The sequence below is a fragment of the Pimephales promelas genome, chromosome 4, assembly GCF_988280905.1.
Source record: "Pimephales promelas chromosome 4, fPimPro1.hap1.1, whole genome shotgun sequence".
Lineage (NCBI taxonomy): Eukaryota > Metazoa > Chordata > Actinopteri > Cypriniformes > Leuciscidae > Pimephales > Pimephales promelas.
In genome coordinates this window covers 42,104,592-42,125,400 of record NC_142772.1, presented here as the reverse complement: position 1 = coordinate 42,125,400, position 20,809 = coordinate 42,104,592, and the positions used below count along the sequence as shown (strand labels likewise).

Sequence of the window (20,809 nt, the reverse complement as noted above, 5' to 3'; positions counted from 1 at the left end):
AACGGATAAACTATGCTTCAGTCATTTTCGGGATATTTTCTAAAACATTGTATTAATGTATATTGAATGTACAAAGGTTTGGTCTTGGTGGACCCGTAAGACTTTTGTTCACCTTCGGAAGACAAATTATTGAAAAGATATTTTTAATGAAATCTGAGCAGTGACGGTCTACACAACTGTGCCTACACAACACAGACCTATGCTTCAAAGAAGTTAACAAAGAGCTGTAAAACTAATCCATATGAAATGAGCGGTTTAGTCTAAATTTTCTGATGACACACTGTCACTTTATATGATGAACAGATGGGATTTAGGCTTTAAAAGTCTTAAGGTTTTGGAATGGCATGAGGATGAGGTGAGTAAAGATGACAGAATTTTTATTTTTGGGTGAACTAACCATTTAAGTTGCTTTTTATTCTCTATTCTGTTAAGATAGAAAACAAAGGCTTTTGTCTTGCTCCTTTAGACTGAGTTAAGATTGTGCTTTTGTCTTGCTTTTTGTATTGAAGGAAAATAATAAGTCATTTCCGTCTCTCTTCGAAATAATGAGGAGTGGGATAGAAAACACAATGAGTTCTCTGTTTCAGTTTGCTTTTCAATAGGACAAAATGAAAAATATGAAGAAAAAAAGAGATTGCTCACTTTATTTCTGTTGCCTTGAGTCACGTTTTCTCCAAGACAAACAGAAATGCATTTTCCTTTGTGTAACAAGCACAAGTGGGGTGAGTTTTATCCCCTGGAGATGACCAAAGTTGTGTACTTGTCACTGAAGCAGCTGTAAGACTGATTGGAAAAGAGTGAAAGAAAGAGAAAGTTGGACTGGGTAGAAATGAGAGAGAGACTTAGAACATAACAGTCAATATTTATTGAGTGAACTGTGCTTGCACCCTAGGAGCCCGTGTCAGTTCTACTGCTTTAATTGGGCAAGGATGGTCACTTACCTGAGAAAGACATATCTCCTCTATTTGATTGCTATTCACTTTAAAGTATAGCAGCCCAAGACTCTGTCAAAATCGAATCGCCTTTGTAAATGTAAAAATAACAAGTCTCCTGTCCCAGCCCTTGAATTCAATTGCGCTTTAATTCAATGAAGTTGGTGTGAAGCTACAGTTACCGTCTAACTGTAGGCTGGGGAGTTTTTGCAGTTTGTTTGTAGAACAGGAGAGAGAAATGTCATGTTGTAATGCTTTTAGTGGTACAGGTATTCTTAATGAACAGGCTTGATCTTTTTTTTTTTCTTTTTTCAATCCATCCATCCAGTCAGTCAGTAATTAACTGTCAGCTAACTCTCAGTTATTCAAGAGGCAATTAAAATGAACAGCATGATGGAATCATAATTCATGCAGTCGCTATGTCATTAATCGCATAGCAACCGCATTATGACATCATAATACTTAAGAACTTGGACACACATCTTGTGTCAAAAGAGACTGCTGAGTCCAAGATTCTTTTGTTTTTTTATCTATTCTATGTCTTTTAAAGTCTTCAGTGTCACATGATCATTTAGAAATCATTCTAATATGCTGACTGGATGCTCAAGAAACATTTTTTATCATTATCAATAATGGAAACATTTGTGCTGCTTAATGTTTTTGTGAAAACTGTGATACATTTTTCTCTGTGATACTGAAATAAACAGCATATATTTGAAATAGTTTTTTTTGTAAACTATTTAATAGTCTTTACTGCCCCCTTTGATTCATTTTGTGCATACGTGCTGAATAAAAGTATTAGACTGATCCATTTGAAATTATGTTGTGTTATTTTGTTGTACCCACAATCATATTTGTATGCATGTTTTTGTGTGTCTTTCTGTCTGAGTGTTAAAAGTTTGGTGAGACCAATCATAGGCAGCTTGGTTTCAGTATTAGATACAGTATTGATTTTCCTAGCTTATTAACACCAGCTCTGAAGCAACTTTTAACAGACCAGTGATTTTTGAGAGTGTCTGGTTTTTGTTCCACTGTTAATTGGAATCCTCATTTAACATGTGGAGAGAGAGAGTGTGTGAGTTGCTCCTTCTGTGTCAGAGAGATTCTAATCAAAGTTCAAAATTATTTTTTCTCTCTTCTATATTAAGTTCTAATTACTAATTCATTTACTAATTAAGTTCTATTAAGTTATAACTTGATATAGTAAGTTCTAGTATATTTCTTTTTTATATATAATATTTATTCTTAATATAAGCTTTACTTTAAGTACTCAATTTTTAGTTTTAGTTAACAATATCAACACTGATAAACTAAAATCAAAACTTCTCGTCCTTTGTAAATGGCATGTGACTAATCGCTCTGTCCTAACAGATGCAGGAAAATTGTCATGACAACACTGATTGTATGATGATGATGCTACAAAAACATGAATAGTCCCAAACCCTTCACTATGTGAATGGCACTGATGCTTTTAAAAGTCCTCTAAGATATTGGGCTTCAGAATAGACAGATTGTTTTTTAAGCCAAATGATGTAGTTAAAATCTGCCAGCAGGGATTTAGGGGACCATGCCAACCAGCCAAACCTTGGCGTCTTGTATGGATGGGTAACCAATGACATTTCAGTTTTCTCGCTCTTGAGTAATGTCTAAATATTGTAACAATATTGTTTTTTTTTTTTTATGTGACTTTGATTTTTTATTTTTTTATTTTGGGGGCTTATTACTTATTCCAAACTGCTTGACGAAAACAAAAAAACAAATTTTGTGTTGTCTTACCTCTGCCCAAACATATTTAGCTTGCGTTATTGCTGCACAATAGCCCTATTTTCTGCTCTTTCTTGTAGCTGAGAGAGGCTGTAGGCCTAACATTAGTGATTGACAGCAACAGTATAACCTGCAGTTATGTTGCATTGTTAAATTTATGTCCATTGTGGATCTGTTCACATAGCACAAACTGATTTTTAGAATTCAATTATGACTTGGTTTATGATTTATTTTTTTTAGTGTACAGGCCAATTCACACGGCACTGACAGACACAAACCAACAGCGACATACAGAGCGTCTCTCTTTAGACAAATTCCAAAACTGACAAACGCAATTTCAGCTTATTCAGCTGGCGAAAACAAGCTCCGACAGACTCCGACAGGGGTAAACAGACTGATCCGGCAAAACCGGACGAGGTGCAGTGCGAATTGGCCTATATAATGCAATTGTTTCTCTTTTTGATTGCCAGACTTCATATGATTATTACCACATTTAGTGCTCGAAACTGCTGTTGTGCTGCAACACATTCTCATCCTAGGGCGTCATAGGTGACGCTTTTGACATTGCGTCTAAATCCGACGCACATGGCACCCTTTAGCGTCAATATAACAGGCTTCGGTTATGGGTAGGTTTTGGCAAAGTCCTTTTAGGAAAGACACCCCACTCGGGCAGCTATTTCGGACTAACAAGACCAGGTTCCTATCTAAATGAATGGGCAGAGAGTCAGAACTGCACTTTCACTGGTCACCGGGACATAAAACTGCTAGTTTAGAATCAGCAGTAAAATATGATAAAAATCGCTTGATGACTGCTGCAAAATAAGCTTTAAAATGCCCTTTTCCCCACAGGTTATACTTTTACTGCGCATGGGCAAGGGTTCTCTTGCTCTCTGTCGTGCGTGCGCTACTGCTCGCTCGCTCTAGATTCCGGTAGATTTTAACTATTTGCGGGCACCAGGGAGCCGCTATCAGTCAGCGGGAGACTCCCAGAACTTCCAGGAGTCTTGGGATGTCTGATATTTACACAACTAACTTCAAATCTGCCGCCTTTTCAAACAGTAACATATTTACTGCTGTCGCAAACCTCAACTGTGCGTATGCGCAAGTGGAACCAGACGATAGGCTTAACTGTTTCCCGGCTTGACTGTTAAAAGCAGACGATTGGCTTTCCAGCGGGTGGGGCGGGGCATGTGCATACAATCGCCATCTTTGGTGTTACGGGTTTTCCCTATATAGTTGTAAGGATTGAGGAATTGGCATGTCTCTATATAAATAGTCTCTGGTTTAGGTCTGGGGTAGGGTCAGGGTTAGACCACTAGGAGGCGCCTTCTGGCCCATTTATATCTGCGTCTCATACTGATGCTAAAGGGTGTCATGTGTGTCGGATGTAGACGCAATGTCAAAACCGTCACCTATATGACGCCTTGGGGATGAGACTGGGCTGTGTGTAAACATAACCAAACAGTGGCCTGGACAGAATTTTTTTTTTTTTACATTTTATTTTGTTAGTGTGTAACGTTACTGTTTGAGCATAAAAAAGTCTGCATAGTTTAAAAACCCACAGTCCAAAGGGAGTTATTTTCTATATCAGCAGTAAGCACTGTTTCTGAACTCCCTGAAACCCCTCATTTGTAGTCTTTCATTTTCTTCCAGGAGCATAGCGTGCGTACATGTCACTATATTCCTTATTTAAATAATTCTCTCGTCAACGAGGGTCCCTTGAAGGCTGTGTTCCGTTAGTAATGTGTTGAAACTTGTTGTTATGGTAAGGGGTGTGACATTTTCGAAACATCCTCAAAAGGATTTACCAATCACAGCACACTGGTCAAGCTAACCAATCAGAGCACATTGTGCTTTTCAGAATGAGTGGGAACTAAACGGAGCGTTTCTGACAGACTTGGAAGAAAGGTGCAGCAATGATGTAAAATATCTGAAAAATAATGTTTTTGAACATTCAAGCATAAAAACCAATTTGAATAGACCCCAAAAACAAAATCAAGACTTTGTAAAAGGGCATAATATGGCCTCTTTAATAGATATTGTTTGTGCCGAGACAGATATACTGTAACTACTCCACAAACAACCACTTCTCCATTGTTTTGGATGTCAGGTCAAGTGAATTAGTTGAATTTTTCACAATGTGCATAATTTCAAAGCAGCTACATGTATGCAGGAAGAATTGCTGTAATATGTACAGCAATATGATAGTTTTACATTTTTTCTGTCACTTGCGGAAAACAGCTTAACCACTACGGTAATTCTGTGATCTATGCATATTACATAAATGCAGCCTGGAGAGAAAACAGTGACTGAAAGAGGTGTCACGCCGTCTAATAAACAGAAAACTGGTTAATGAATAAATAAACAGATGGAAGCAACCGTGTTCAGTAACAGAATTTCGCTTAATTCAGCCTAATTTACTGGAAGAAACAAACCAGAATAATATAGTACATAAAAAATGTCACACATTACTACAACCTCAGCGGCCGCCTCAATGATGACTTTAAGTGCTCTTGTTGACAAGGGAGTGACTAAGAGACAGAACAACAGTCTTAAAATAGCACCCCAACCCTGTCATGTAGGAGAGGCTGTCTCTTTAGTAACCATTTACTGCTTCTATTAACCTAACTAGGAATGGCGACTATCATTATTGATCAACATTATGCCCCGGCCTCAGGCTATGTCTCAGCAGCTCTGTTTCGAAAGGTCTAGCCTGAAGTGAGAGAAGACTGGCAGTGAGTTAATGTGAGAGGATGGATGTGTCCCTTGTACCCTTGCCCTGTATGACTGCTCTCTTAGATGCCGTTGCAGAGAGTTAATGATAGAAGAACTACTTCAACTAGCCATCAAAAACCTCTTATGCATACAACTATGCAGGATGTTAAACAATACTAAGGAATGGTGTCAGACTACTTAAAATTTAAAGGAAATTACCAGCACCGCGACATAAAATATAGAGCAGCTGAGTGGTTGAAGATCTTGACTGCTAAGCTAAAGGTTGTAATTAAAGGTCCCAGGTGGCGTCATCCATGCGCTAACACCTTTGTGCCCTTGAACGAGGCACTTAAACTCCATGTTTTTCCAAGAGGATTGTCCCTATAGTGTAAGATGCTTTGAATACGAATAGATCTGTTAAAGGGCGAATAATGTAACGTGGCAACTTAAAATGAATCGGCTGATATTAAAATGCAAAGTGAAAACTGTAGAGCATTATTTAACTTGAAGGTAACCTTTGAAAACATCTTTAGCTCTGAACTGTAGGCTTCATTAAATGCTAGTGGAATCAGCCACAGCCTGAGTGGAAAGACATGTCTTGATCATCAACAAAAAATGACTGACATTTATATTTCTCAATGAAAACTTAATGATCCTTATCTGATTTTTTTGCCTGCCCAGAACTGTAGTTATCATCCGCAATATACCGCACAATCCATTAGGAACACTTACTATCTAACATCACATTCAGCACTTAGCTAATTGAATCTTTGACTTTTTTACAGACATAGGCTACATAAATAACAACTGTTTGTAGCTGGATAAATGCAAAAACGCCCTTTTTCTAATGACAAAACCTATGTCTGCAAATATGGCCAGAAGCTGACATTGCCTGCTTGTGCTGAAATGTATCAGGCAAGTTTTGCATCAGTGCTTCCACTTATGATTTAATAACATTTTTTTTGCGCTATAATGCTGGCTTTGCGCATAGTGAGAGAAATGTGACCCGCTGAAACTGGTCAAATGGGTAAAAGAACTGCTGCAACAAGCATTTACACAAGGCGAAAGAAAAGTTTATTCTTACATGTTTGTAGAAGAGAACAGCATCAGAATGTTCAAATGAAAAATTAAAGGACCTACTGATCATTGAATTTGCCTGAAACAATTATCGTCATATGTAAATAGATGGTTATGTATAATGCATATTGTGGGGTCAAAAGGTCTGACTAGTGGTCTACTAGTGATTATAGGAGTATTTAGTGAAACGATGAACATAGCAGTCTGAGTGCACAGCTTAATTGAAACAATTTTTAGAGCATTTATGCACTACTGTTTAAAAGTTTGTGGTCAGTAGGATTTATTAATACTTTTATTCAGCAAAGATGCATTTAGGCCGTGTGTCCACCAAAGCGTTTTTAGCCAGCTGAAAGTGCCTCTGCTGAAGACGCCGTGCTTTGGGCGCTTGAGATGATATTCACTAATGATCGTGCACGTGAGATCGACAATCGACTACTGTGCACTGTAAAAAGACAACTGTGAAATTTACAGTAACTTGCTGGCAGCAATTAGCTAGTAAGTTGCTGTAGTTCATTTCACAGTATGCTTACTGTAAATTTAATAACATCAACTTTAAAAACTACTGTATACGTTTTTACAGTAACAATCAAAGTACTGTTTCATCACCACACATATTTTACTACTGTAATAGGGATTACTGCATACATTTTGTGTACTGTGAAATGAAGACACTGTTTTTGTCACAAAAATTTCTTTTATTGACAACTTTTCACACTTTAAATTTTTCTGTGAACATTTTATTTTGTTTTGTATACAACAACACTTTTCTGAACATATAAATCCATCCTGTTCAAGTTCTATTAAAATGTTGGTTTAAAATGAGAAATCTGGGCAATAAAAGACAAATTAAATGATTTAAAAACAGCAGGATCGACCGAAAACAGGAATGGCTGTTTTAGGCTGAATTAACATCATTTTTATTCATATCTTTCACATCTACTGCAGTCAGATTGACCGTGGTCACTCTTAATAACACCACTCACATGGCTGTGCACTCGTAATGACAATTCAAGGATGTTAAGAGGCTAAAAGCAGGTTTAGAACATACCCCATTGAAGTCAACAGGGTGCGAATTTTACAAAGACGATTACACAGTGTAGGCAACACCGATTTTTGTCTTTTTTTGTTGTACTGACAGCACTCCAAATGTACAAAAAAATGAGCTCAATGTTAAAATTGACCGGAGTTCTCCTTTAACTGGATGTTTTCTTGCTTCCGTTTCATTCAGCATGTATGTGTCTTTTGTTTAGTTATTTGAGTTAATAAAACTTGTTTGGTTCTGATTCTCTGCTTGCAACAAAGTTAATTTTACGAATTAGATTTTGACTACAGGCTCTTTGCAGTACTGTATAGTAAGAAAGACATTCCCTCCCCCGGATATTAACAACTAAACAATTAACATTAAGTGTTCACGGGACAAACAGGATTGATTGTAATATGAATTTTACTATAATAAGATCCAAATATTCATAATCATATGTGAATCTGAGCCAATTCATAATCATATTATGGCAATTTATGATTGATCATTGATATTTCTTTAGAGCTAATTCGCTTCAATGCAAAGTCATCCAGTGGCATTCACACACACAAATACACAGAATGAGCTTCAAGACTGCTGGTTCATTAACTGATTGCCTTTAGCTACAATTTAATTTGATCAGTGATAGAGATCACTGGGCTGTTGATTCCAGATGATTTGTCCTTATATAAATCAAGCTGTGGAGATACGTTTGTGTGTGTGAATGTGAATCATGTGATGTGTAATTGAAGACCATGCTTAGGACACTGCAGCTGGTTATGCTGTTTTTGCCCACTATGATTTAATCATTCATGTATGTGAGTAGCACCATCAAATCTGATTTACATTAAACTTATGCTATTTTTGAGTATTTTCAATTACATATTGGAATGTGTAAAGGCACGAATTAGTGAGAGATTATATTTTCTTTTCGTCCTAAACCTACATTTTCAAGTTTTCCACTTTTCAAAAATCAAATTAATATGGCTACATTTGAGTTTCAAATCGATTTACAACATGCAATTAGTAATGAGTAACAAAAGAGTTATTTCCCCCTCTAGAGATGACAGTCCATTCTCTTAGTAATCGGTACAAAATTTATCAAAATGAATTTGCATTTGTATATTTCATGCAGGAATGCACTCAAAGGAAATTAAATATGAAACAAAATCCTACCGTGACAGTTTGCATCCAGAATGATGTTTCATGCTAGTTTGTTTCTGTCAGTGATGATCTGTCCCCTTACTGTGTATGGAGTGTCCCATCTCTTGACATGTTGACTACTGGAATTAAACAAAAGCTGACGGGATTGAGCAGTTACCCACAATTCCGTTTCATGTGCTGACAGGAATAGAGCCAGGCTTCTCTAATGGACATGATAGCAGGGAGGAAATAGAGATGCTTTGACAGCCAAAACTCCATGCCTCTTAATATGAAAAAGAAAAATATGATGAGATGTCAAGTAATTTAATGAAAAAAACAAACATTTTTTTTAAGACGACTCACATCGGACCTTGATTGTACTTTTTCTATTTTTGAAATGCTGAGATCTCTCTATCTCTCTAACATTGTTTTTGCCATTTGACAATATTTAGTATAATATATATTCTCATTTTACACAGAAATAAGCTAATAACTAAGTACTTAAAATCAACTGTAATTGGATAAATGGGGAAAAAAGAAAACTGCTTGATATCTGCTCATAGGCTTGTTGAAAAAAGCAGATTAAACACAACATATGCACTGTAAAAAATTTCCTGTAGAATTTACAGGAATTTACTGGCAAAAAAGTTGCCAATAAAATCCTGTAAAAATGTTGGACATTGCTGTAAAATTGATTACAGTGTTATACTGTAAAGCAATTTACAGTTAATTGTTGTATATGAAATTTATAGGTATACAGTAATTTATAGGGTTTTTTACAGTAACATTGAATTAAACCTGTATTTTATTTTACAGCAATATTTTGTAATTTCACTAAAGTACAGTATTTACCTGGCAATAAAGTTGCCAATAAAATCCTGTAAATACCCCCAAAATTCAAGTAGATGCTGTAATAGTTTAACATTTAAAAAGCTGAAAAGAATCATTTTAACAGTAAACTGTACTCTATTATTTACCATTATATTGATGTAGATGCATTAAAATAAACATTTAAAAAAACAAACACAAAGTCAAAGCTGTTGTAGAAAAATATTTATTAAAATAATCAGCAAATTACTACAAGACTGGTAACAACAATTTTACTTTTTCAAGTACAGAAAATCTTTTCAAAATCAGTCACAAAATAACTACAAATAAGGCTTAACACCAAGATTCTGGGTTCAATAAAAGTTAAAGGGATAGTTCATCCAAAAATGAAAATTCTGTCATCATTTACTCACCCTCAAGTTGTTCCAAATCTGTATGAGTTTCTTTCTTTGTTGAACACAAAAGATGATATCTTAAAGAATTTTGGTAACCAGACAATTGAAAGATATTTTGAAGAATGTTGGTAATCAAACAGTTGGTGGTAGCCATTTACTAAGTTCAGCAGAAGAAAGAAACTCATACAGGTTTTTAACAACATGGGGGTGAGGAAATGGTGAATGATTTTCCATTTTTGGGTGATAGTTCACTTTGAAATTAATTTTTGATATGTTTTATCTTACCTCAAGGGGATCCAAGATGTAGGTGTCTTTGTTTCCACAGCATTTTCAATTTTGAAATTTTTTGGTCAAACCGTTGTTGTCTGTCAGTCATACACTGGAGGCTAAGGGGGTCCACCAAAGAGCAGCACAGAAGTCCAAATTAAACATGATTTAATGACTCGTACATGCAAGTACACATTGATGGCCTAAGACACGAAACGAGCGGTTTGTGTGAGAAAACGAACAGGATTTATATAGTTTTTACCTCTTGTAATCATAGCCATGACAAAATGATCTGCCGGCACGGGTGCTTCGGTCTGCGCATGCGCTGGAAGTGGAGCAGGAGACACTTTTGCTAGGTATTCTGATTAATTATTTTGTCTTTTTGCCTCCACGTTTCCCCGATTGGGCGCGAGCTTCTCCTCCTGTACATACGGTAATCTCTTTCCTGTGCGACAGAGAGTTGCGTGGGTATGACGCAATCGTTAGCCTACTTTCACTAAAACTGCATAACATAACATAACATAAGCTACAAGGTAATGGAGCTATTTATACATTGTCGTGTTTCTTTAGAAATAAATAAAGGACAAATGGGGTCTTCAAACGCCTCAGATGTAAAGTTATTCACTGTCAAAGTGACGCCAACACGAATGGGAGTCAATGGGAATGCTAACGCAAGTGAAGTTCTGCTACAAGATGTCAGCTCCCGCGAGGCTTCAACTTCCGGTCGATGGATTACCCCCTTGGTTTATACAGAGATTTCGGAAGTTTTACCTTTCACTAAACATATTTAGATGTACGGGAAACCGCAATGGAAGACGATTTCGGTATATCTAAATATGTTTAGTAAAAGGTAAAACTTCCGAAATCTCCGTGTAAATATTGAGTGACGTCACACGCAAGCGATCACTTCCGACGTAACATTGAACTGATTCAGTTCGGTTCAGTTGGACATTGAACAACTGATTCAGGTCACTTGGACGTCACTGTGATTACACGAGGTAAAAACGATATAAATACTGTTCGTTTTCTCACAAAAACAGCTCGTTTCGGGTCTTAGGCCATCAATGTTTACTTACATTTACGAGTCATTAAATCATGTTTAATTTTGACTTCTCTGTGCATGCTTTTTGGTGGACCCCCTTAGCCTCCAGTGTATGACTGATGGACAACAACGGTTTGACTGAAAAATGTCAAAATTGAAAATACTGTGGAAACAAAGACACCTACATCTTGGATGCCCTTGAGGTAAGATAAAACATATCAAAAATTAATTTCAAAGTAAACTATCCCTTTAAGCTCAAACAACAGAATGGCAAAATTGTTAACTCGCATCTCTTGTTAACTCAAATTTCTGCTTTTCTATTATTATTACTATTATTTTTGTTTCAAAGTACTTTTTTACATTTTGTGTAATTATAGACATCTCAGTTTTTTGTTTCATATATACATTTGACAACTCACATGCTTAACCACTCAAGGTCCACAGGGTAGCCTAATGAGAAGAGTAGACACATGAGGATTGACTGTGTTGTTCCTCTTCTCTGAGGTCTTTCCACTTTCATTGATGTTCTTGGTAAACATCTGCTCAAAAATCAGTCAGAAAAATACAAGCAGAAGCTTTAGGATCATGTGCAGACTTATGAAAATATACCACTTTACAATAAGCATTATTTGCACTACTAAAAAGGATTTGTTCACCACAAAATGACATTTCTGTAATTAATTACTCGTTAATCTGTCACTACTGACCTTCATTCATTTTCAGGAACACACATTAAGATGTGTTTGATGAAATCAAAGAGGTATCTGAACCACACATAGACCACAACGTCATTACAACGTCCGGGGCCCAGAAAGGTAGTGAAAACCTCATTAAAGTACTCCATGTAACTTCAGTGGATCAACCTCAATGTTATAAAGTGATGAGAATACTTTTTGTTCTAACGTAGAACCTGGAAGTGATGCACTGTTTACTACAGCGTCAGAGATTGACACAGAAGAGAAGAGATTTTGTGGCTTCATAACATTAAGGTTGATCCAGTGTAGTCACATGGTATATTTTAACATTGTCTTAACTGCTTTTCTGGACCTTGGAAGTTGCAATGATTTTGTGGCCTATGTGTGGTTCAGAAACCCTGTAAGATTTCATCAAAAATATCTTAATTTGTGTTCCGAAAATGAACAAAGGCCAGTAGTTAATTAATGACAGGTAAACTAACATTAATTTTTAGATGAACTAATCCTTTAACATATACAAATTTATATTTCAGTAATCTGTTACCTTTGAACAAATTCAAGTGTGCAGGATGCCTCGTGCTGGTACACCAGATTAAAGTTGTAGTAAGTTGCAAACAAAGCAGCAAATTCAGCCATGAAATTGGGGTGTTGATTCAGAACCACTTGACCCTCAATACTCAGCATCCACTGGGTTGCAGTGAGAATTTCACCTAAAAATAAAACAAATGAAGAGAAAAAAGAAAACAGTTTATAAAAATGTATGCTTAAATACAACAGGCAAAATGTATTAAGTAATTTAAAGATTCTGGAACATACATTACCTAAGACAATCAGTCTCAGAGAGTCTGGAAGTGTAGAACTTTTTTCCACTTCAGCTGCTGTTGCTGACATCTACAATAAAAAAAAATAATAAAAGGAAAAAAAATGTAATGTAATTAAGTGCAGTATATGCAGTAAATGCAGTACAGACAGATTTCCCAGCCCTCATCAATATGGCATTTTAAAATGCCTAATTAAGTAATTTAGAGTTGTACATGCATGTGAAATGATGGTATCCAATCTTGCAAATCAGTGTTGTGTCTGGTCAAATCTAGCACCTTTACAAGACTTCTGATAACCTGTATGGTCTCTATAAATGAAACTTAAAAGCTGCACATTTTTAAATGCACGTGAAAAGTCAGGTAACGTTACACCACAGGTAAAACAGCAGTTTAGAACATTAATGTGACCTACAATGATATTGCTATCATATTGACAATTTACAGTGATACATTTCTCATTTAGATTTAGGTTCAAGTTATATTAAGAAAACGATAAATATGGGAACTTTGAACAGAAAATAAAATTAACTTTCAAATCTTTTGCCAGTCATTTTGAATTTAGTTATGACGCAGGGATTTGTTAAACACTGGGTTTACTTGCTCTCAATAATAAATCCAAACTAGTTAAATAAATGATAAAATAGCAGCATCATGCAACGATGTTAAAATCATATTCTAATGTTTTCATCAGCAAAGCTAACTGCACGTGCGTATTTACGTTCTGTCTCAACAGCACTTCAGAATGCCTTGTTTTCCAAACTGCAAATGCTCGAAAAAAATACTCTCTGGAGAGCATGACGAACAGGCATAGGCCTGTTACTATCATTAGGTGCGTTCCATTCGACAGGGTCCCTACGCAGTGTTCACTGCTCCCTACTCCCTGAACACGGTATATCAGTTGAAGTGGACTTCACTGACTTCCTGTGAAGTGATGTACCAATGTTCACTTATTCCCTATGCCGTTTGCAGTGCCCTTCGAACTGAAAATGTTCGTTCCCTTTCAAATGGAATCTCACTTAAGATGGCTAAATACCCTGTGAAGTCCACTTCGCAGTCCACTTACGGTCGAATGGAACGCACCTATTGTGCGCTGCAAATTGATTTGCGTTAAATAGTTATGATGCAGGCCTTTATTAAACACTGGTTTTACATGCTCTCATACGAAAATCGAAATCAAACGAAATCAAAACTGGTAAAATAAATGAGAAAATAGCAGCATCCAACGATGTTAATATAGCCTATTCCAATGTTTTCGTCAAGAAAGCTAACTCTCACCAAGACTTAAGTGGATCCGATCTGTCGTCTTGCAAACTGCAATGCTCTAAAATACTCTCTTGAGAGCAAATTCAAATAAAACTGTAACAAACGGCAGCATTCGTCCATAACATGTAAGATAGTTTTACCTTGTGCTTGTAAGTTCAGATCGCCTCACCACTGAGCGCGCGCCGTCGCGATTGCCTCGCCTGAAACAAGAAATTTAAAATTACACATTGCTTTACTAAATAAACGTAACGTTTCGATGGAAAATATAGGAATCAAACACTTTTACATCACACTAAATGTCCTGATAACACGCAGTTGTTAACAAGTCGATCAATAATTGCATGATATGACATGCCGATGTTATGAATTCTGTTCAAAATATGAATCGCTCATTAAGTAATACATTAGATTGTAAATATTTATGGACGTAAATTTAAGTTAACTTACCAAAAATTGAGTAAATAGTGCCTTTTATCTTCAACTCGATCCTGCCCTGCTCCAGTCCACCAGATTTCAAATGTATTCAGCCCGCGCAATCCCATAATGCCACGTCACAGTAAATTGTTGTAAAACGTATGAACTACAGTGAAAACACCTCTTACCTGTAAATCAATTTACAGTTGACAGGGAAATATACAGTAAACAACTGTAATACTCATTTTGACCCATAATGCATTGCGAATTACAGTAATAACTTGTAAAATGATAAAACAATAAATTTCTGTAGAATTTTGCTGTAGAATCTACAGCAATTTTTTACAGTGTGGGTTGTTAAGATGGACTAATCTTTGAATTTGGTTCAACTGAAGCGTGCCAAGCTTAATCCTCATTCACATCATAGTCTGATTCTCTTTTATAATCAAGTCAAGTGAATGGTGGCAATGCACATGGAGTTTCATGTTAGTTGTTAAAATAAGCAGAACTAATGAATGGCATTTAGGATATCAGCCTGTCTTCACACTTATTATGCTTATGATGAGTGCTAAGATGCTTTCATATTTGAATGTCATCGTATTTCTTTCAGCGTACTCTCTTTTCATATGTCCCTTAATTCATGTCACTCATTATCACACTTTGATCAATTTGTCAAATGTGTGAACTTAATTGTACTGATACTTTAGCTATCATTAAGTTATTAATGATGGTAAGTATAAAATATACATCCAGATGTATTACAGATAAATGCTTAACAGTTAAATTCAACTATGAATTTATATTGTAAATCAACGTTTCATGGCTTTTGGACTGAAACCCATTTGGACTCAATTTCGCGTTTTTATCCCATGAAAAATTTCATCATTTACCTTCTTTAAATAATGTTAATTAAGGGTAAAGATTTTCAGTTTAAGTCAAAGTTTTATACCAACTAACTTATAATAGCTATCATAAAGTCATTAAAGAGTATACAGTAAATAGGCCTGTAATATACATATGCAGATGTATAATAGATACATACTCAACAAATAAATTAAAATATGAATTTACGGTTTATTCACAAATATAAAGCAAGGTTTCGTGCAATTTGTCATTTTTACCCCCATTTGGTTTATTTTCATGCTTTGAATAGCTATACTGTTTGTACCTCCTATTATAATAATGACAAGTTTTCCATACTGTACCACAAGTCTTCTCACAGCATGTTGCCATACTTTTGGATTAGGATTCTGAGTTTAAGCCAGAGTTGTATATCATTTGAGTAATTAAGTAGTTGTTTTACAATATTAAACCTGTATTCATTCCCCTAGGACACACAAAAATGGTTAAGTTATTGTTTTGTTCGGATTTAATAAAGCGTTACTCATATTTTGTTTTTGTTTCTCGTGATCTTAAAAACCTTTGAGACGTAGGCCTATATTTTTATTTGTCAATATTTTCTATACATGATTCCAACTTTTATGCTTGTTAGCTTTGATGACTTGACAATATAGTTATATAATAAAAATTGGTGTTCCCAAACTTTTGACTTTGTCATTCAAATTGAAAGACAAATATGAGCAGTGTACATAGCACTTTTTGAGGAGGGTTGTTCTTTTGTTTATTCTACTATCACCTGTGCAGTCTGCAGGTGCAGGTGGGGTTTCAGTGACAGGTGGTTGCTGTGAGAGGGAGGGGGTGGTTTCACTGAGGCCCCTGAGGGCTGATGAGGGGAAATGCTTTGCCTCGTAAGTATTGAGCCTACAACACATGCTCCGTCTGCTGCCTCTGCGCCGACCCCTGCCTCTTTTGTTATGCTGATTAAGGCAACAGGCACAGTCTTTTGTTCAAGTCAGAGAGAAAGAGAACAACCGGGGAGGGATGGTCACGCTCTCCATGACCTAAAGCCCCCCAGTCTCCTCTTCTTTAACGTCACAAGGTGCGCGCAACAAAAACCAGCCACCATCAACTGAGTTCTTCACAACGCGACGCGCACGAGCCACCGTTAGCTGAGACTGTCACAACTCTTCCGTCCACACACAGACACACATGGACACGCTGGCACTGGACTTTTATTTCTAGCTGCCAGGAGTTAAATGGATATTAGTTATAACGCAAAAAAGGATTTAGGTCGCGAGCTCAGACTCTTAAATTGATTTGAAGGCGGGAAGCGCGAGCGCTGAGAGGAATGAAGCACGAGAGAGGACACCGAGCCAATAAATAGAATAAGCCCGCTGAAACGGTCGCCGTTCCGTCGTCATGGAACTGATGGGGGAAACGTAAAAACGGACTCTCAGAAGAAGTTAAAACGTTTAACACGTTAGAAAAAAACAGAAACATTAAGAAAAGAAGCTGCATTTCTTCAAACAATCCGTTGGTTTCAGAACTTGGACAGCTCCCTCGTGCAGCCGCCTACACACAGTTACCAAACCGACCGTGTGAGGAGTCATTGAAACTACTGAACAAAACCGACCCAGTTCTTCTCGATATTCACCCCCAGAACATCGACACGCCATGACCGGTGTACTTCTGGGAGAAAAGCAGCTTTTTGAGAAGTTCTGGAAGGGCACGTTCGAAGCCGTGGCAATGCCGAGACCCGAGAGCATCATCATCGCCAGCATCACCGCACGAAGAGCCGTGACAAAGTGAGTTGTTTAGCCTGAGGCTTCCTGTGTCCTTTCTCAGTCTTTAGCTTGACTAAACATTTTTTTTTAATTATCACGAATGATAATTAAAATAATGTTTAGCAATCACATTGTTACAGACCAGCCCCAAGGCTATATTCTAATGATTATACTGATTTATTCCGTCTAGATACAATATTAATTTCTCAGATTAGTGAAAATTTGGTTGCAGTTTGTTGTCTCTGTGATTGGGATCTCGGAAAAGTCTCCTCTCGTTTGGTTTCCCTCACTTGTGTACATGCAACTTTTGCCTTTTTGTCCCATTTCATTTCACACAAACAGTGATTGTAAATTCTGCTTATGCTCTCCATTCATCATTGACTGTCCTTCACTGGAGGCCAGTCAGTTTCACTTGTGCACACACAAGTGCACAGCAAAGCGAGAGGCTACACAGAGTCCTAATGAATCAAGTCAGAGTAGAGCCCTTCATCATGCCCCTTAGGTTACTTAGGACATGAAGATGATCTCAGCACCTTCTCCCTCACCGATGAATTAGGAGGCATGGCAGCATGTCGAATAGAGAAAAAAGGCAAAATTAGCAACAAAGAAACCAGGTTTGCTTCCCTTTTCATCCTTTCCTGTTAATCAGGATCAAGACTTAGGCTACTCCTCGCTCATTATGCTGGTAAGGAGTGCGTAACTGATTTATGATTCACTCTTGTTCCCTATGTGTATCGTTGTACTGTTTTACCCATCTTGCAGTCTCCCATCTCAGGAACATGGGGTTTCACAGAGCTTTGTCTACTTCTTGCGTATTAAAAAGTGTCGTATATCAACTATCACAATTTTGCTACTCGCATGAGCTTTATATTCATACTGCAGTATAGGAGTCTTAGCACATAACTGGTATCATTAGTAAAAATATTTCGACACAAACCTACTGCTTTCTGGCTGTCTGTATTCTATAAAAACGAAAAATTAAATGTGGCATTATTACTTTAAGAGCCTTTTTGGACTGGACCTGAAACAGAAATAGACTTTGATGGTACAACCAATGTATTCAGCATTAATTACATATTATTATTGACTTGTATAACAATACTAGAATAGAATTTCTTAGGTTACCTGACAAAACATTTTTAAAGTTGAAACGAAAATTCTGTCATCATTTACTCACCCTCATGTTGTTTCAAACCTGTATGACTTTCTTTTGGGGAACACAAAATATATTTTGAAAAATGAGTGAAAAGATTTTTTTGTTGTTCATTTAATGAAAGTTAATTCAGTTTTGGTTGAACAATCTCTTCAATCCTCTTTTCAAATCAGTTTTAATTTCATTATATATATATATATATATATATATATATATGGTAATAACAACATCAAAAACCAGTTTTGAATGACAAAAACTATGACAGAAATCTATTGCCATTTTCCTCCATTAATAAAAACAAGACAAATGTTAGGGAGGGATATTAGTTGATGTATTTTTTGCTGTGTATTGGATCCGTGCATTCGGCCTTAAAGTGACAGTAGTCTATTAAACCTGCCGCTGTCCATCATTAATGTTTATCAAACAACACAAAAAAAATTACTAAGTGATTTTGACTGAATAACAGTAATAGCTTTAATAAGGAATAATCTGCATTTAATTTATACAAATAAATATATGCTTGAAAGAATTAACAATGTTGCAAGTTGTTATAAAGGCTGGGACGGTCCAAGCCGACGGTCGCCCGTTTCGCATATCTTATATATTATTGTTTTGTTTTCCCTTTGAAATGATGAATATAGACTATTGATACCTGCTTATATAGACAGTTAATTTCATACACGCAGGCGTATAGTTTGCTGTCGGCTGTAGTCTGTGCTGTGTGAAACAATTCAGATGACTAAAATATGAATAAAACTGAATGCCACTTTTGTCAAAAGACTATGACTAAAACTAAATCAGAATTCGCTGTCAAAATTAACACTGCTGTATAAAAATGTATGCAAAAGTAAACAATTATTAATAATAATTAGTCAAAAGATTTTGAACTCCCAGAAATGTGAGAATGTTATTAGTTTGATAGAGATAATGATAAGATTAAAAATTTTGGTAACACTTTACAATAAGGTTTTATTAGTTAACAGTTAACTACTTAAGCTAACATGAACTACCAATGATCAACACAATTTTATAGCATTTATTAATCTTAGTTAATGTTAATTTCAACATTTACTATTATTAAAATCAAAATTTGCATTCACTAGCATTAAATAATGTACTGTGAACTAACATGAACACACAATACATTAATAAATGTTGTAAGACGTGTATTGGTCATGGTTAGTTCATGTTAGTTAATAGATTAGGGTTACGGTTGGGGTTAGCAACTAATGTTAACAAATGAGACCATATTGCAAATGTTACTAGAATTGTCATTGTTAATTTAGCTTTCACTAGCCTCTCCTCTCTATCTCATTATTAGTCTCTTCTTCTCTGTTTATCTCTCTGAGGATATTTACATATTCATAAAGCTACTCACCCTTCAGGGCGCACCTGACGTTGATGTTGATGTGTACAAGGCTGGTAACGACAGCAACATTTACAACCAAACCAATGTCGCTGATTTAACCAGTGCCATCTGCAAATTCAGCATTCAGGTTCGTCTTCACAGTGTTTACCCCAGGCACTGAGGCGTCAAGACACACGTTTTAAAATGTTCAAATGCCTGAGAAATGAAATAACTTTCGATTTGCAGTAATAAATCACAGAGCATAAGGCCCATTAGCTTGTAGTATCAGCTGCATGACCGGAGAAACATCATTATTGGTTATGTCAGCTGAAAAATGCTGGTCACCTATGCGTACACTTTAACACAGTCTCATCCCAAGAAGTCATATAACCAGGGACGTGCACAGACATTTTGAGGGGCAGGGGCTCAAGTGGAAAAAAGGGCACTTCTCATAATTTTTAAAAAATTTATTTTACTTTTTTTAAACAAAAAAGTATATATATATATATATATATATATTAACAACTCTAATATTTTTTTAAAAATATTTAGAAAGTTTATTAATTTTATCTTCCTCAAACTCATACAATTGTTTAATTTTCAAAAGATGTCTACAAAATAATCAGTTCACACAGAAATCATGATCTCCTTAGTATTCATATGTTTATAGAGCAGCAAAAAACCATGCCACAGTGTGTCAATCAAGTACATATTTGATACACCTGATGGTGACATGGACTTCACATTTGAGGGAGAACTGTATCATCATCAAATAAAACCTTCAAAATCCACATTTCGAGTTTGTTTCTGTTTGCATCTGTAGATTTCTTCTAAATTCACCAATTTAGATTTCTACACTTCAGGGGAAAGACTCTTAATGTAGCTATGTAAGTCATTAACTTTAATAATAAGAATTTTAGGCCATACAAATTCATAAAAACGTCCGGATTTTCCATAAATTACATTTAGCCACGTCTTAAATTGATATGCTCATTCATTCATTATCACTATTTTTCGCGATAAAAGTATATCAAGTTCGAGTCAAAATTGTCAATACTCTATATCAATATAGAGTTCGATAAACGTTCAATAATGTTTATGTAGCAAAAGCACAACGAAACTCATTTGAAGCGCGCGCCTCACGGACTGTTTATCCGCTCGGCTCAAAGTCCAAACGGAAGCGTGAGCTCACTAGAGGTGACGCGTTTACTCCGATCGGCGCTTCAGAACTCCTGACCTGATATTTAGATACACTATGCATTAAATATATTTGTTTGACAGGGAAACTGTGCGCAAATAGTAATATG

General features: G+C 36.2%; 1 protein-coding gene and 1 long non-coding RNA gene across 2 annotated transcripts in view; one reads left to right on the top strand and one right to left on the bottom strand.

Moving 5' to 3' along the window:
- Positions 1–11,590: 11,590 nt before the first annotated feature.
- On the bottom strand, positions 11,591–14,713 carry LOC148981754 (uncharacterized). Its single transcript, XR_016168373.1, has 5 exons — positions 14,411–14,713; positions 14,104–14,163; positions 12,701–12,770; positions 12,424–12,589; positions 11,591–11,723 (listed from the first exon to the last, which is right to left on the bottom strand). It is a non-coding gene; the product is annotated as an uncharacterized LOC148981754 (long non-coding RNA).
- A 1,477-nt stretch (positions 14,714–16,190) lies between these two features.
- The window catches only part of srrm4 (serine/arginine repetitive matrix 4), a 53,972-nt gene continuing 49,353 nt past the window's right edge, over positions 16,191–20,809 (top strand). The window contains exon 1 of the mRNA XM_039659623.2: positions 16,191–17,022. Within this exon, the coding sequence (XP_039515557.2) occupies positions 16,892–17,022 (131 nt within the window). The 5' untranslated portion in view covers positions 16,191–16,891. The remainder of the gene's footprint in view (positions 17,023–20,809) is intronic.